The sequence below is a fragment of the Poecilia mexicana genome, unplaced genomic scaffold, assembly GCF_051168715.1.
Source record: "Poecilia mexicana isolate PSO_F unplaced genomic scaffold, ASM5116871v1 scaffold_18, whole genome shotgun sequence".
NCBI lineage: Eukaryota > Metazoa > Chordata > Actinopteri > Cyprinodontiformes > Poeciliidae > Poecilia > Poecilia mexicana.
The window spans coordinates 446,043-463,826 of record NW_028263387.1 but is presented as its reverse complement, the minus strand read 5'-3'; the positions used below and the strand labels follow the sequence as shown (position 1 = coordinate 463,826).

Sequence of the window (17,784 nt, the reverse complement as noted above, 5' to 3'; positions counted from 1 at the left end):
TAAACATATAATAACGACCTTTACATAAAATAATAAACATTTCCACATATCTCCGATATCCACTGGACTCTCAGTTGCGCGATATGTCAGCTGTTTGGGATTCCCCTCTGTTCTGACGTCACCGCGCTTTCTGATTGGCTACCTGTCACATTCAGCAGGTTGTATTCTCGTTCTCTGTCAGGGAAAACCCCACAGGCTGCGATAAAAAGCCCAAGACAACCCAAATTAGGTATATTCAGGATTTAGCGGGAACACCAACATGCAGAAGCCTTATCTGACGGTTCACCCCCACCCCGGGCCGCAGCAAAATTTTCTAAGTCTTCACCGGTCCGTGGTAATAAAAAGGTTGGGGACCACTGCCATACTTGACGGAGTTTGGCTATATCGAGGCTCACTGCAGTAAAAAAAAAAACAAACAAACAAAAAAAAAAACATACGGAGGATCAGACAGCAGGTAAAGCAGCGCACAGCTACAAATACTCAACCGGATTAGCATGACGGTCAGAAAGCTAAACAAATAACCCGCAAAATTATTTAAGTCTTCGAGCTGCGATGTCAGACGCTGGTTCTGCTCTCCTGTTGAACCGCTGCTACGCTACAGGTAGTAATATCTGACAGACGGAGCTTCGCTTCTGCTCCACCTGGTAGTGACTCTCACACCAAACCTCTGCTTAAAGCTGCAGCATCTAACTTTAAATAATCAATTTTATGGATCCTGTATTTGCCTTTGAATGTAACGTTTTATACTTAAATTTTTTGGCAATGTTGAGAGGTTTTAAGTTATTAAAAACAAGTTTTTGTCTAAATTAAGGTGAATTCATGGTTCTTTTTTCCACATAATGTAACCGGTAGTGCTTATGATTAAAAAAAATTAAAAATTATATGATCTGTATCGGTGATCGGCCCTCATGGGTGATCAGAATCGGCAGGAAAAAACCTGATCGGCTCATTTCTAGAACAAACCAAAACTCCCACCTCCAACTCCCTGCACAGCCCAGAACTGAAAGGACATAGTTATCTCATTGTTGTTTTAATATTAGGTTTCCGTTATTGTGACTTACTCTCTTTTGTCCCATGTTGTGTTTGATACCAACCTTCCGATGGGACTAGAGACGGTAATGAACCATACGACTATAATCCCTTTTTTATATGCCAATATTCATTTATATGTGTTGTCACATGTTTTAAAAATAAACCAAACTACACATTTAGCTAGAGAGTCTAATCATTTGAACATCTAGCAGATTTAATTTTATGCGAAACTGCTGGTGCTTTGGCATGTAGTTGGTTCTTTTCTGGTAAAATGCAGCCCCTTGTTCTAAGCTTTACTTTGCCCAGAGGATGTGGACAATCGGCCATTGAGAAACGATTGCTTGCTGGTGGCGTGGACTCTGGGTAAAATCAGCTCCAATTGTTTCACACTATAATAATTGCTAATGCTTTAATATTTGTCCCTCAACTCAAATTCTATGTTTAGAAACTGATACATTTTTTTTCTCTACTTATCAGTTTGACATAGTTTAGAAAGGTTTAGTTTTCAACCTGATTTAACAAATGTGTGGTTTTTATCTAAAAAAAAAAAAAAAAAAATTTTGAAATCTTTTTAATTTTGTCTGTAGTTGAGTCTTATTTGGTCTAACTGGGAGTGTATATTCTCCCAGTTATGTAATACTTTTTAGACTCCTGTTCTCCCAACCCAGAAATGGAATTAGACCAGAGAATACTTAGCAACCCTGAACATGAGCACTTAGTTTACATTCTTTAGATTAACATTAGATTCTTTTTTTTTTTGCTCTTTCCTTTATTTTGTTTGCATTTCCTTTTAATTCTTGCAAAGCACTTTGTATTGCCTTGTTGCTGAAAATGTGCTATATAAATAAAATTACCTTTACCTTTAAAAATGCACAACAGCAAAACCAATTCAACACTATAATGTGCCCCCATCTGCAGTCTAGTGTGATTCAGCATGAATTAGGTTTCAACATCATCAATTTGTCGCAATACATTTCTGCAAAGAAAAACAATGGTGAATATGAAGCCATAAAAGGAGGTAAATGATTTAATTACTGGGTCATCGTGTCTCAATGCCTGTACACTTTCACTGTACTGCATATACCACAGTTCTAACTTGTATTTAAAAAATATAGAATACAATAATAAGTCAAACAGAAAATTTGTATTGACCAGTGATGAACAAAATGGATTTTCCTATTTATAACTAATCCAAAAATAAGAGACTTTAGTGGTTCTTCTGAACTGCTTAAAAACTGTAAAAGCTAACGCCACCATGCTGTTGAAAATTATATTAAAAATGATCAGATTAAATATTTATCCCATTTGATATAGGATATAGGAATAGGCATTAGTGGTGCAAGAAAAATGAAAAGTCTGACTGAATTTCAGCTTCTACTTTAACAGCCTCACATATTACAATCTTCGTCTCATGAGATAATATTTGTTACAGAGACTTGAGACTTTGATGTTTGCAACTCGAGTCAGAGTCTCACACTCAACTCACAGTTTCCTGTTAGTAGTGATGGTCTTATAGGTTGTAACCACATTTTGGCTTCATTTTGGTGACTACTTGGGCTATTAAGGTCACCTGGGTACTGACCTTGATCACATTAATTTCAACATTTGGATTGCTGTCATTTGGAGGTCCAAACATGTCCCTAACAATTTCAAATGAGTTGTTTTTGCTGCATGTCCCAAGCAAAATTTATTAAACCACTTTTGGGGGGCTGAGTCAGGGCTACATAGTTGGAAAGATGCGACCTGAAGCCTCTGTTTATTTTTGGTGTTTCATTCTGCCCTGCATGTTTTAGATGTTCCCCCTGCTTCAACACACCCCATTCAGATGACTGCATTTCAGCAAAACCCTTTTAATCAGTCATCAATTGAAATCATGTCTGCTGAATTAGGGGAATGCCTTAAACAGGGTTGAAAAGGTAAAACTTTTCAACCCTGTGTTTTGAGGGCCAGGGTTGAAAAACACTGGATTAGACATTGGCATTTCAATCATTAGAATTGCATAATATGATTGCAAGCTGACATGTTGGCAACCTGTTACTTGTTTGCCAACAGGTTGGACTGCTCAACTCCTTGTAGTGATTTGTAGATGTTTTTGTGTCAACATATTGTGCACAAGCAGTCAGCAATAATATTTACAGACAAGAAAATATACAAAAAGGAACCACAACCCACTATCCTCAGCATACAACAGAGGTCTCATTCTCGCGGGCCAACTGCGGCCCACAGGACGATGTCTCATGGCCCCCACCGTGGTATGAAAGTATAACATTAGTGCAGCCCACAGGGTGAGCGGACCTCTAAAGTTAGTCCGGCCCGCCGTTCCTCGTCATGGCCTGACATTTGGTGCTAGGCTAAGCTACGCCGACTTCATGCACGCTACACTTGTAACAATAGTGTGGCGGATGATGGAACAGTCCGGTACCAGTTTCCCTTTCCTGCAGTCGCCATTCCGGTACTTTCTACCATTAACAAATGCCACGATCAAACGCAGATAAAGGCGACTGCTACCGGGCTGCTCATCATCCGCTGCGCTGTTGTGACAAGTAGAAGTGGTAATGACGTCACGCGTTGAGATGTTCTCCATACGTTGCTAGCTGGCTAAAGACTTCTATAAAACGTAGAACAAGAGCGACGCCAAGAGGAATAAACTAAATTTGGTCACACCCTCATCATGTCTTTGTCAAAGCCAAAGCCTGAAGTTCATGTATTGGATAAATAATTAAATGTTGATGACATTTGAGGATATTTTTAAAATGTTTTTTGTGGAATCCCCTGGCATACATAGTACTGTATTAAAGTATTGGGCCCCTTCAACTTTTCAGCCGTTTGCCACTTTTCAGGCTTCAAACATAAAGATCTAAAAATTTTTATTATTTTGTGAAGAATCAACAAGTGGGACACAATCGTGAGGTGGAACGAAATTTATTGGATATTTTCAACTTTTTTAACAAAAAACTGCAAAGTGGGGTTGTGCAATATTATTCGGCCCCCTTACTGTCAGTGCAGCAAATTCACTCCAGAAGTTCAGTTTGGACATCATCAGTCCTAAATGACTGATTATAAGTAGAATCTACCTGTGTGTAATCAAGTCCCTGTATAAATGCACCTGCTCCATGATGTTCTCAGGATTGTGTTCAAAGCACAGAGAGCATCATGAAGACTAAGGAACACAGCAGGCAGGTCCCAGATACTGTTGTGGAGAAATTTAAAGCTGGATTTGGATATAAAAATGTTTCCCAAGCTTTAAACATCTCAAGGAGCACTGAACAAGTGATCATATTGAAATGGGAGGAGTATCAGACCACTGCAAATCTACCAAGACCCGACCGTCCCTCTAAACTTTCACCTCGAACAAGGAGAAAACTGATCAGTGATACAGCCAAGAGGCCCAGGATCACTCTGGATGAACTGCAGAGATCTACAGCTGAGGTGGGAGAGTCTGTCCATAAGACAACAGTCGTACAAAATCTGACCTTTATGGAAGAGTGACAAGAAGAAAGCCATTTCTCAAAGATATCCATAAAAAGTCTCATTTAAAGTTTGCCACAAGCCACCTGGGAGACACAGCAAACATGTGGAAGAAGGTGCTGTGGTCAGATGAAACCAAAATCCAACTTTCTGGCCACAATGCAAAACGATATGTTTGTAATAACAATATAATTATAATATAATTCAGAAAGCATTTACAGAACATGTTTTGTAGTTTTACTGTTGGTCATGGCCCTTATCCAAAGTTCATTTACCCCTGAGTTGTACAGATGTGTGTTCCTAATAAGCAAGAAAGACATCAGCATTGAGCATCAACCTGTAAAGGATTCTAAGGTGATTTCCACATAGTTTCAACTTCCAGCATTCTCCAGGCAGAACGTATGCTCGTTATTCTACTGTGGGCCTGTATTCATAGGAGTAAAGGACCATAACTAGCTGAAATTCATGAATACTTTAGACACCCTTTAAAAATGGTTATACTTGTTTATTTTATTAATGCATCAATGCGCACAGTGGAAACAATTTTGCCATTACCATATAAGCTATGGTCTTCCTTATCTCTGTTCTTGGAAGGTTCAGCCAAGCCAGGAAAATGAACATCAGTCCATGTTTGGCTGCTTTGCAGACAGCAGCCAGTCTGTCAAGTAGCAGCTTCCTGGTATTTCAGGCTCCCAAGATGCATTTTCTTTCAAATATTTTAGATATGCTCTTTTCCATGAATAATTTGTAGTTGTGTTCGCTGTTCCGCAGAAAAATCTTGGCATTTCTGTCGATCTCCATTATCTGTATTATAACAAGGCTGTTTAAAATTACAGCTCTCACATATTTAAATACTTTAAAATCTGCTTGACAGAAAATAATTTGTGTACAGTGTGCCCTCTTACTAACCTATTTTAGTTTAGTTTTATCTTTTTTACAGATAAAATGTAAACTAAATTCGATGTTCTGATGTTATTCCCTTGTTAAAAAGACAAGGGAATAGTTGCTTTAATTCTTTCATGCATGTTTGAGAAATCTGTTAAACTCCATGGCAACCATTCAACTGTTCAAAACACCTGGTTGGACCTAGTGCTGCTTTAGCGATGAAGCTCCACCTCAAAGAACACCCTCTCTGATAGCTGAAACTATGTGGAAATCACCTTAGAATCCTTTACAGGTTGATGCCCCACTCATTTCCTTCAGACTAGCCAGCAGCAATTAGCAAACACCTGGTAAAACTGCGCATCTGCTGAGCTTATTATACAAGCAACTTCTCAGTAGGCCTGTTACAATAACAAAATTTGTCCCAGAAGTTATTTCAATAAATTATAATGTTTTAAGACATTTTTCAAGTAATAAATCAATCAAAAATCAACAAACTTAAAATTCTAATGAATATTTAGAGGGATTTTGATTCTGGTTAATGAACATTTAACACCGTTTTATTTATTTTGGACATTTCTTTCCATTTCAGACAACAAAATAAAATGAATTATGAAGTATCTGTAAACAGAAGTGTTCTTTTAAAAAAAATTTGTACAGAGCCCTTCAGGGGACATGGGAAATGGTTTTTCTTTGGCGTTCCCTCGCAAAACCTTTGCGTTCCCTCACAATAATCTACTGATCAGTTCATGCGGCATAATTGATACTGTAAGCCTTTCTTACGGTGGCTGCCATACTTTCTGCTTTAATACAAGGTTATGTAAGGTTTTTCCATGTATGTTAATAGCTCCTGGTGAAATATCTGACGTTTTATATCTTTAGTGTTGAAAGCCACAACAAACTTATGATATTTACAGAAACGTTCCGTAAGTAGGAAAGAAATAAAAATACATCCAATCTGAGTTATCGCGGGGTAATAAGTCATCTGACAGTTCTGATTGTGTCTCCTATTAGTCTGAATGGTTTAAAGGGCAGCTTTCAGTGCCGTTCCATCTTAGCCTTAGCAGGCTTAAACATGCAGTAAATAAAAAGACTTTCTGTCCGTGTATCAATCAACTCCAAACCTCCTCTTTGTTCTGTCACAATTATTGATTTATTCCATTTTGATTATCATGCTCCAATCTTTGCGAGGACTGACCACCCGGCTCACCCGCTTCCTCACACACACAAATCCAGCACACCATTCTTTCCCATTCATACCTGTGACATCACGCCCACATCGACACGCCCACCACCAGGTGTCAAAGCTGCTGCTCCTGTCATATCAATAATTACTTATTTCATTCATATAGCTCTTACAGAGCCTCAGTGAAAACGTGTTTATTATTATGAACTATGTGGTGCAAAAAACTGATTGAAAATCAATTAATTTACTGCATGTTTATGTCTAAGGCTCAGATGGAACGGCACAGAAAGCAGCCATTTAAACCATTCAGACCAATAAGAGACATAATCAAAGCTGTCGGATGACTTATTGCCCCACGATAATAACTCAGAAATAGTCTGGATGTATTTTTATTTCTTTCCTAATTACGGAAAGTTTCTGTAAATATAAGTTTGTTGTGGCTTTCCACACTAAAGAAAAAGATATAAAATGTCAGATATTTCACCAGGAGCTATTAACATACATGGAAAAACCTTACATAACCTTGTATTAAAGCAGAAAGTACGGCAGCCACCGTAAGAAAGGCTTACAGTATCAATTATGCCACATGAACTGATCAGTAGATTATTGTGAGGGAACGCAAAAGAAAAAACATTCCCCATGTCCCCTGGAGGGCTCCGTATATTTGAGATCCAGTTTTTGGTAGAGAGAGAGAGAGAGAAGAGAAAAACACCAAAACATGCAAATGAAAAGTATTGAGCTGGTTTTAATTTGTCATGTGATTAATTGATATATTGCTTATTGTGACAGGCTTACTTCTCAGTGCAATGCTGGTAAAAACTCTTTCACAGGGTTAGAGGAGCTAACACTCTGCGTCTTCCTGAAGGCAGAATGTGAAAAAGGGCAGGAGTTTTTAAAGAGACAGAGGCCCAATTTAGGTGTTAAAATTCTTTTAAGTCATATTTGATACAGCGTTTTTATAACAACTGAAGATGATAGTCACTTCATTATGCTGTAAAATGGGACCCTGTATTTGGAAACCACAGAATACTGCTCCTTTTAATGTAAGAAGCATTTAAACAACTAGGTTCATTTCTCATATATGGGAAACACTTACAGTATGTTATTGTAAAAAAAAAAAGGTAACATCCATCAATTATTTTTTCCCTTTGATTTCTTACATCTTATTTTTTTAGGATCTATTAGTTCTATGTTCATAGCAGTCAATACCAAAGCTTCAAAGTCCCCATTTAGAAATCTATACAAGACTTCCTCAGTGCTTTCATTGGACAAACAGAGAGTTCCTATTCTGTCTTGAATTTGTCTGAGCTAGTGTTGATGGCGCCCTCAGCAGTGGATAATTAAGGTTGTGTCACATCACTGAGATTTAACGCCTCCACTTGAGTGTGACTGACTCTTAGATACAGACTTGATGAGCTACAGGAGAGGGAAAAATGTCTTCGGTTGTTCAGGGTTACACTTCATCGAATGCAAATTACTCTATACCCTTGTTTTAGGATCTGTCCTTCAAGGTAATTGAACAAGATCAATAGCCAATACTTATCACTTGTTTGATAGTCTCTCAGAAAGTGGTGTATGAGGCAGGTTCATAAAGGTCCAAAGATATGTGTGATGGGTTGATACAGCATTATTCAGGGCAAAGTGAGTGCGAGTGAAATGTGGAGCATGTCCAGAGGTGGATTTGTGTTTTTCTGTGCTTGCATGTGTAATCCAGGGTTTATAATCCCAGTCTCGTGCCACTGTCACTGCATCACATCAAGTAAACCTCCTCCACCCGCCTATCCACTGTGGATTATGGCTGCTTTGAGTGGAGCTAAGGGAAATATGGTCATATCTGAAACCCTTCTCTGTCAAGAAAAGGTGAATGGTGGTTTTACTACATGAGGGTTAGGACTTTATCAGCAAGCAAGTGATGATGAGTAGGGCTGAAATGATTCCTCGAGTGATTCGAGTACCTCGATTATTAAAATTCTTCGAGGAAAATTTATCTGCCTTAACGCTTTCTTAAATTACATTTGATTATTTAGCGCACCGTGTTCTGGCCAGGTTATTACTTGCGTATTTGTGAGCCTGACTCTTTATTATTGAATTGAATATAATTTCAGATTTTTGTATAACTTTTCTTCAGGTTAATTTAGAAAGTGAGCTGTTATTGTTACAAGTTCATTTTCTAAACTACAGAAAAGTAATTGTTGGGGAAGCTCAACTGTGAAAAATAGGACTGATGTTGATATGTGATAGTAATACGGCTGTTATGTTAGATTTACCAGTGTTTTACTTTATCTTTCTTTTATCCGATTACTCAATTAATTGTAAGAATAATCGATAGATTACTTGATTACTGAAATATTTGTTTACAACAGCCCTAATTTAAACCCTGCAATATCACTACTACTCAATTCCAGTAGAATATAGCTGGATGGTTGGAGAAGACATGTTGTTGTTGCTGGAAAAGGACAGTGCAGTGGTGGTAAATGTTGATGAATGCTTATGGCTTTAGTAAGACGCAAGCTGCCCGCTGTGACATGGACAGGCCAGATGAAGTGGTTCTGCTTTTCATAAGGAAAACTCAAGATGGAGCAAACGGGTGACAGCGAGAGGTGCGAGTCAGGTGGGTGGTGTTAAATAAAGGTCGCTGGCAGGGAATGTTCTTTTCTTCACCACAGGTTGATGGGGTGTGAATGGCGTTTCTGATGTCACCCACCTTCACTATTCACCTTTTAAATCTCATATTTCAGTCTGAATTTGGTGCATTTATGTAAATGTAAAAATTAGTGACAAAGCTTATATATAGACCCCCTTTTCAATTAGAGGGCAGACTCCAGTTTTATCTCGGCTTAATCTCTTAAACCCTCGCTGACTGTAGTACTTTTCCTCAGCTCTTACTACATTGTGTGTGTGTGTGTGTGTGTGTGTTTCTAAACGCCCGTGTATTTTCCAGTGAATTTGTGTTCCTTGAGTTGAACTGGAATGTTGTCACACCGGGTTGTTGGTAATTTTGCAAGTGCTGGCTTGCAGAGACCAAAAGACAACAGAGGAAGAAGTTATTGCTGCCTCTAGGGAGGTTCAGTCTGCTTTTAACCTGGAGTTGCTGAAGTGGGTTTACAGTATGTTCCAGTGTGTCTGAGTTCCCAAAGGAAGCTTTCATGGTGACAACATTCAGCCAGCACATACACAGCATCATTGTAGGTCTGAAAATGCCTAAAACCCTTAACCACCAGGAGTTGAAACTGTTAAAACCTGGCTTACCCTGTGCCACTGCTCACATCTGTGCTACTCCCAAATAGGGTCTTACTAAAAGGGAGCAGCTCTCATGGTGCTGCAACTCTTTCATTAGAGTGCAGTGGCGTCCCAGTCAGCTGCAGAGCACGTCTTGTTTGGGTGAATATGATGTTGCTGCCTGGTTTCATGCTTCCTTCCTCAGCGTATGGGGTTGATTTGTGTTGCAGCATTGTGTAAATCAGTGATGCATGATGTTTGAATATGTGAAGCAGGTGCAGACCTCTTTATGCTCTGGGGGGGATCAAATCTGTTGGGCTGGATGGATGCTCTTTGTGAATAAATGAGCAGTTTGGGTGTCCAGACCTATCCAGAATCAGATGTAACCCAGTTATCTGCCAAGCTTCTGCTAAACAGGCCAGTATTATCACCACACCACAGTCTTCAGTTATTAGTTCCCTACTAATGTGTTCCTCTTATTTCTTTTCCCTCTGTCCTGTCGGTGAGAAAGAGAAAAGATTTTCCCTCTTATCTTTTATCTCCGAGAAGTTCTCATTCTGATCTTTAGCAGATTAGAGGGAGGAGATTGGATTTAAGGGCTGGCCCTCTTCTGTAGGCACTAGCCTGTGAGGAAAGACTGGGATTTTATGGCTTCCTTCACTTTTATTTGCTGCCGTCACATCGTAAGTTGCCAAAAGCTGTCAGTGGATTCACTTTCTAGTGCGGATATGCTGCACTTTCAAATATGGGGCAGTAGATGATGTAGTACCAAGTTTTGTGTTTAAAAGATGGAAAAATAGAAATGATCCTTGAAGGGTTCACAGTACATTCAGGAAAAAAAGTGCATCCATTTTGGTTTTTGAGGTTTGTATCAGGACATAAAGTCATCTAGTTGTTATCGAAGACTAAAAGGAGATAAATAGCTCACAGAATAGACTTTAAAATACTACCGATGGTTTATAAATCAATCAATGCACCACAATACATTAAAGATCTGCTATTGTTATATTCAAGGGCGCAACTTTATGTTGCAAGTTGGTGGGGACGAGGAGGAGCCAGGGGGCGCTGATGCACCCACAGTTACTGGATGACTTTTTCTTTTTAAGTTCTAAGAGTAATCCCAAAACTGACATGTGAATGCCAGACAGTCTTATTCAATAAATTAGGATATATGTCCTAATCAGGCTTGTCAGATTAATAGTACCTTTTGAAAATAACCTTTTAGCAGCTGTTAAAACATCTAATCAATCTGAATAATGTCTTTCACTTGGTGATGGAACTGCTGACAAAGGAACTTTTCAGTCATATTCTAATTTATGGAATCAGCCTGTGTTTGCTCAATGCCTGCCTACAGATGTAAACAGTGTCATAATTCAGTAATGTTTTTTGTGAAGAATTATCACGTTTGCCTTTTATTGTCTGATTATTCAAGTGTTAAAAACATCAACAGCACAAGTTTCTATAACAATCAAAATGTTATTAAACATTTCAAAAGCAGAATTGGTAACTTCTGTGTAACCAAATGAATCCTTGTCAGTGAAAACTTGGTATTTTTCAGTTATGTGATTCTGACTCCACAGCTGTCCTTCAGTTGGTTGGCAAAACCTTTTGTCCTGCTGACTTACATGCAGTAGATGAGACATGATGTGTCTTTAATATTTAGCAAATATTAAAGATGCAAAACCTTTTTTGGGTCTGGTTGGAACAGTTGGTGAGTAGATTGACCATTGATGTTACTGGATTCTATAAAATGTGACTTAAAGCTGAGATGCTGATGTTTGGATATGTAAAATATATATTCTCTCTGCATATAAATCTATAAATAGTTTGGTTTCTGTCAGTTCTGTAAAGACACAAGACAGAACTAAACAACTTTCTCTTTTGATATTGGCCAATAATTTAATTTTGTTTAATTGTCGCTGTAGGAGTCATGGTTTAGAATGTAACAAACTTTGGCTCCTATATGCTTTATGAAATATTTCATCCTATTTGATGATTGATCTGAATATCACCACGTTCTACAAACAAATGATGCAATTAGTCCATGAGAAAAATGTAGAAAAACGGGTGACTGTATTTTTTTTTCCCTCAGTCTGTTAGCTTAACGTCACAGGTAGACTTGTTGCCATGGCAACAGCCCTGGGAGCTCAGAGCAAAGATTAGTTCAAGTGCATCAGGATTTAACACTAAAAAAAAACAAAAACATTTCCCACACATAAAAGTACATAAAAACACCAAACAGAACATTCTGTCCATTGCAGACTTGTTTTTGAATCATCATTTTGCGATCATTATGAAGTGATCGCCTGAACACTAGCGGTGGTTGATTAGCTAATTTAAACACCTGCACTTCTGATTATCTATCAGAACATGTATGTGGGTCGTCTTATTTTTGTGGTTAATTGAACCGAAATGCTCCAAATTTAAATATTGCTCAACAAAAAATTAGCCATGGTGTTAAGCAGAGAGTGTCACAGAGGCAAACAGTTCAAGAGGGAAAGAAGGAGTAAATTCTTCTACCCACCAGCGAACTGGACCCTGTAAGGTTCTGCCTAGAGGGATCTTCTTCCAGTAGGACATATCAGAAACCTTTAAAATAGGTGTCCTGAGAGTTGGAGTCTACATTGAGCAGTAAAATGACTGAACTTATTCAGCTGGACAGACTGCAGCAAATGCCTTAATAACTGCAGATTATTTTCTCCTTTCTTGCATCAGTGTTGTTGAAGATGTATGGGAGACACATGGGAGGCCATTTCACTCCCTCTCCATTCATATCCTATGGAACTTGCGTGATGAGGCAACAATTGCTTGCCTTCCTCTAGCCTAGCGAACAGAGAAATTTGTACATGTGAAATTTCAAGCATTTAGGCATGTATACCTTGACTTGTGACACTCACATGAACACTGGAAAATGTTTAGATTATGTCACTGCTATTGTGTCCGTATGTTAGATTTCATCCAGAGTGGCAATGACTTTGTCCTGTTGCTGTCTTTTACTGCTCCCAGTGTGTCGAGCCATTACAACTGCTGCTTCATAGTGCATTCCACTGTTGTTTAGAATGCACACTTTCTTGTTGACCACTCTGGTGCATACTGTGGATTGAAGATGCCCTTGATGCCTGAGAAACCTTCTACTGGTTGACAAAACACATGGAGAATACGTTGAGGAGTATTGGGAAAAACATTGAGTGGATCAAAAAGTTTTCATTCCAACTAAAGCTGGACAATAAGACTTTAGATGCTGATGCATAAGGTAAAACTCATTGGAAGTGGCTGGGAGGTCACAAATTTGATCCATGCAGTCCCCTCTCTGTCCTCCTAGATCTCTCTTCACATGTGTTCCTACAGCGTTGGAGCATATTTCATGAACTGTTGTACTACAGGGTGGCCCACGAAAAAGTAGTCTACTTTTTTAAACTACTTTTTAAAACTTTTTTTAAACTTTTTCGTACACTTTTCAAAGTGTACGCTAATAACCCAAAAACTTTACAGCAGCTGAAAGACGACATTCGGAATGCAATTCAGAGCAACATATTGTCGCATATATGACGATATGTTGAGGCGCGTCCAATACTGCATTGATGCACAAGGGGATCATTTCCAGAATTTTCTGTAAAGCATGAGTAAAGATTTTGGCATTTCAAGTTCTTTCTTTCTTTACGGAAGGCCGCCAGTAATACTATAGTAACGTGGGCCACTTTTACATGGGACACCCTGTATTTAGTGCCTCTCTTTGTTTTTAAAGCTGCAGGCTGACTCCTATTTGCATGAGCCTGGCATTGGCTTAACTAATTTGAATAACCCGTTGAGGGGGAGTGAGAGGGCTAAAATTAGATTTCCCAGAAACCAAAGCCATGTGGTCAGCAGGACATGTCCGAAGTGTGACGAAACAAAGAAAAAAAAATGAACATCATCCAGAATGACATTGAGTGTTTTTAAAACTGTTGGTTTTTGTTTCTTAATAATGAACATCAGCAAAATTCTTGGACATTCTGTGAGGTCCTGTATTCTGATGATTTCAGCCCATTCCAAGTGAATTTGTATCTGAAGAACTGCGGAGAGCACAGATGAGCAGATGAGATATAATAGACATTGATTAGTAAATGTCTTCGTCAATCAGTAGATTGTAGTTGTGATTCTGGCATTTGCATGCATTATCAGTCTGACGGCCTACTGCAAGTCAGTAACTTGAAGCAATCTGCTGGGTTTCATTGGACAGAAAATATCTGAAGCAGTTTCAGTAATAAACTAAACTTGAGTGTAGGGGTTCACCGATTACAGTTTTCTGACCAATCACTGATTAGCGCTCTTTAAGAACATGGCCTGCGAGTTCAATTTTTACCTTTTTTTTTTTTTTTGTCTGAAATGCTGCAAAATATAGCAAGAAAGTTGCTGAATTGGTAACAGTGGGGTCACTACTGTTAACTGCTAACATGCAGACATGACCTGGTGCGCCAGTCTCAGTCAAACCTTGTCACAACAGAGTAAAAGAGGACAGTAATAGATTTTTAGATCTTTGCTGAGGTAGATAAAATTGAGGGATAAGATCGGCTTCACATCACAAATCTCCCAAAATTAAAGAAATCGACTGGGCCTATACATTGGCGCACCCGTACTAGACTGCATTGTTTACCAGGAATCAGATAATCTAATCTTTTTGACTGAATTTATGGATTGAATAGATTACATATTTCTCTGTGTAAAGTGCCTTGAGGCAGCCTTTGTGGTGAATTGTTCTATAAATACATCCTATTGAATAGAGTTTAAATGATCACGTTTTAGAGAATGTGAACAAAAATCTTTTTATCAATAGTTTTACTTCACTTCTGTAACAAAGGGTTTGATTTTTGGACTAATAATAAAGGACAAAATTCAGCAGCAATGTGGCCTCTCTTCCTCTGCAACTCAATGCTTTAACAGTGGTGCTGAAGTAGAGCCAAAATTAAGACTATTACACACCTGTGATCCATTCTGAAGCTGGATATTGATCTGATTATTGATAACCCAATGGCTGGCGCAGGCAAATGAGAAGCAGATTTCTGTTAGGCCTGTCGCAATAAACAATAAATCAATTAATCGTGCGATAAATGAAAGTTAACGACCTCCTTTTATTTTATCGGCTTATTGTTTCTTCCTGCCTTTTTTTCTTTCCATTGATGACACTGGATGAAAAAAGTGTCATCAATGGAGAGCAACTCTGCTGCTCTCCACTGATCCTCCCTTCCTCATTTCTTTAGCGTAATGCCCAGCTCTCACTACATGATCTTAGAACTGTCGGCTGATTGTCGGCCCATTTAAAAAACCTGAGACCACACACTATCCGACAGAAATTCCATGTTTAACGGATTCAATCGGGTTCGATCGTGCCGTCCAACAATGGACTCAAAATAATGACTATAAGTCCAGTTAACTCATTTTAAAACCAGGCATTAATCAATGTTTTACTACAATCTACCTGCAATGCATGTGGCTAGTGCCAGCATGAAGTCCTGACTGAAAATCATTATAACCTATTTATGTCACGTTAACGATGAACAGCTGAAAAGTTACTGGGTTTATCAACTGCAGTAGCAACTTTGCTCCAACTCCTCTCCTGGTCATTTCTGTGGATATTCTTTTCACGGAATATTGAATAAACGTGAATGTTGTTTCCACATATAATTTCCGATGTCCGCTGGACTCTGGGTTGCACTTTGTCAGCTGTTTGAGATTCCCCTCCGTGCCTTCCCCTCAGAAAGCACGGAGGGGAATCCCTCCGTGCTTTCAGTGGTTAGGGGTAGGGTCAGCATTGCCTATGTTTTTTGAATTGGAAAACAAATGTCCTCAGTGACTCCTCATAAACATCTGAGTCAGCAGTTATGTCCTCCACAGTGGGGTGGAAGATGATCCTGTGGTTTACTGTTATCTGGACAATTGTCTATCATAATTATAATTAACTGTAATAATACAATAGGGTTTGTTATTTTTGCTATCTTCTTCCACTGTTGGTGTCATGAGAGCATTAATACATTTTGATCTGTTCAAAAACCAGCTTAAATCGGGTATTCTGTGTCATTTAACTGTACAGCTGCACTACTTGATGTAACTGGTTATCGTACTTTAACACTCTTAAAACTCTAATGTATATTAGAGACTGTCATGTAAACATCTGGAGTCAATACTAAAACTAACAGAAATCATTGGTAACACTTTATTTGAGGGGGTGGGCATAAGACTGACATGACACTGTCATAAACATGACATAACACCTGATGACACCAAATTTCAGGGGGACTTGGGTAACACTTTTTTTCCTTCCCCACAGATCACCAGAAGCTGGAGCGTGAAGCCAGGATCTGTCGCCTGCTCAAACACGCCAACATTGGTAACTGATTTATTTTCCAGCTTAATGCATTTCTCTGTCTTCCCTTACTCTGTGTTGTACTCTTGATGACCAACGTAGATGTTGATATGGACAGCAGCATTGTAGTCATTAGTTTCTGATCTGTGTAGCTAAATGTTTGATTTGATGCTTGTAGAATGAAAAGCTTCAGTTTATCTTTTTTATCTCAGCTTTCTGCTGAAGCTTCTGAAAGTTTGTTTTTCACTTCATCTTCAATGGCACATTGTCGCTGTACTCTGGCCACTTATGTCATATATGTTTGACAGCCTGAAGCTCTCCATCAACTGCTGCCATTCTAAGACTATCCATCCTGGATGGTGTTGCAGGGATGCCTTAGATTACAGTCGCCACATCACTGTCCAGCTCAGAGTGCATGTCACTCTTGTCTTTGTCATGTGACAGTGGGCTTCGAAACAGAGCATCGGAGGCGACAGGGATTTTCCTGGTACATATGAGATCCAAACCTGAAACAGTATAAGTCTCATGCTAAGACGCTGACACCACCAGGGAACGTTATTGTGCTGTGATTATTTACTAATGGTATCAGTAGTTTCTGATCAGCTTCCAGCCTGAACTGATCTAGGTCACAGATATCTGTCAAGCTTCTCACAAGTCCAGGGTTTACCAAAGTGTATTATAAGCCTGGCGGCCCGCCATGCTTTACTAGGCTCCCCGCCATGCTAAGCTTTGCTTTTTATTTTTAGAAAAATTAATAATTGAAAAAAAAAAAAAATACTCAATTTCTTTTTTCTCCTAAATCTTAAAGCCGGATTGTGTCTCTGTTGTTCATAGTTTCACCCACAGAGCAGATTTATTTCTAAAAGATACGTTTATACTTTATGCATTTAAAGCCGGAGAGCGGACCAATCACACAGCCGGTGCCTCTGCTCGTTGCCTCGCGCTCAAGGCCTCATATAGCCTTGGATCCTGCATGATGATTTAAGTCATCATGCAGGGGCCCCTCTTCCTGCTTAAAACATCAGAGCCTCTAACAGCTTCTGTGTTAGATTTAGTGAAATCTGGGAGACGGGGAGTAGTTTAACTGGCCAACATGAAAAACAATAAGTTATAATTTACTAATTTATATTTGTGAACAAACAGAGCACAAACTCAGAGATTAGACTCACAGCATCAGATTGTTGCTATGGTAACAAAACAATCTAACTATGAATATTGTTCTTTGAACTTTTACAAAGTAAACTTGCCAGCTCCTTAAAATCTTACATTTAAATGTTAAACAATTTAAAATCTTTTAATTTATGTATGCTGAAATCATTAGATGAAATTTAGCAGCATTGATCATCTCAATAAACAAATCTGCGTTAAAATATTAGCATTTATGGGGCCCCAAAGGCCTGGGGGGCCTGATGGAGCCGCTGACTTAATTTGGATTAAACAGAAGTGCAAATAATTGATATTCATTTTAATTGTATTTTTTTATTTTATTTTTTTAAGACTAGTTGTGGGTTTAAATAGCGTTTCACTGGCAATGTTTTCCTGTAACATATAATTAGTAACATTTTTACATTTCCTGTCAACTTAACATCTTTTAATACAAAAACATGGTGGACCACCTTGGCGCCCCGACCACCGGGCTGAGCAAGTTTTCTGGGGG

The 17,784-nt window shown here is 38.7% G+C and overlaps 1 protein-coding gene across 4 annotated transcripts in view; it reads left to right on the top strand.

Moving 5' to 3' along the window:
• Nucleotides 1-17,784, top strand: part of camk2d1 (calcium/calmodulin-dependent protein kinase (CaM kinase) II delta 1) — a 117,686-nt gene that overhangs the window by 21,507 nt on the left and 78,395 nt on the right. For all 4 annotated transcript variants that reach the window (XR_015766206.1, XM_088015985.1, XM_088015986.1 and 1 more), the window contains one exon: nt 16,092-16,151. Coding sequence is in view for 3 of the 4 variants with exons in the window: in XM_088015985.1 (XP_087872111.1) it covers nt 16,092-16,151 (60 nt within the window). In the remaining variant the exon portion in view is untranslated. The remainder of the gene's footprint in view (nt 1-16,091; nt 16,152-17,784) is intronic.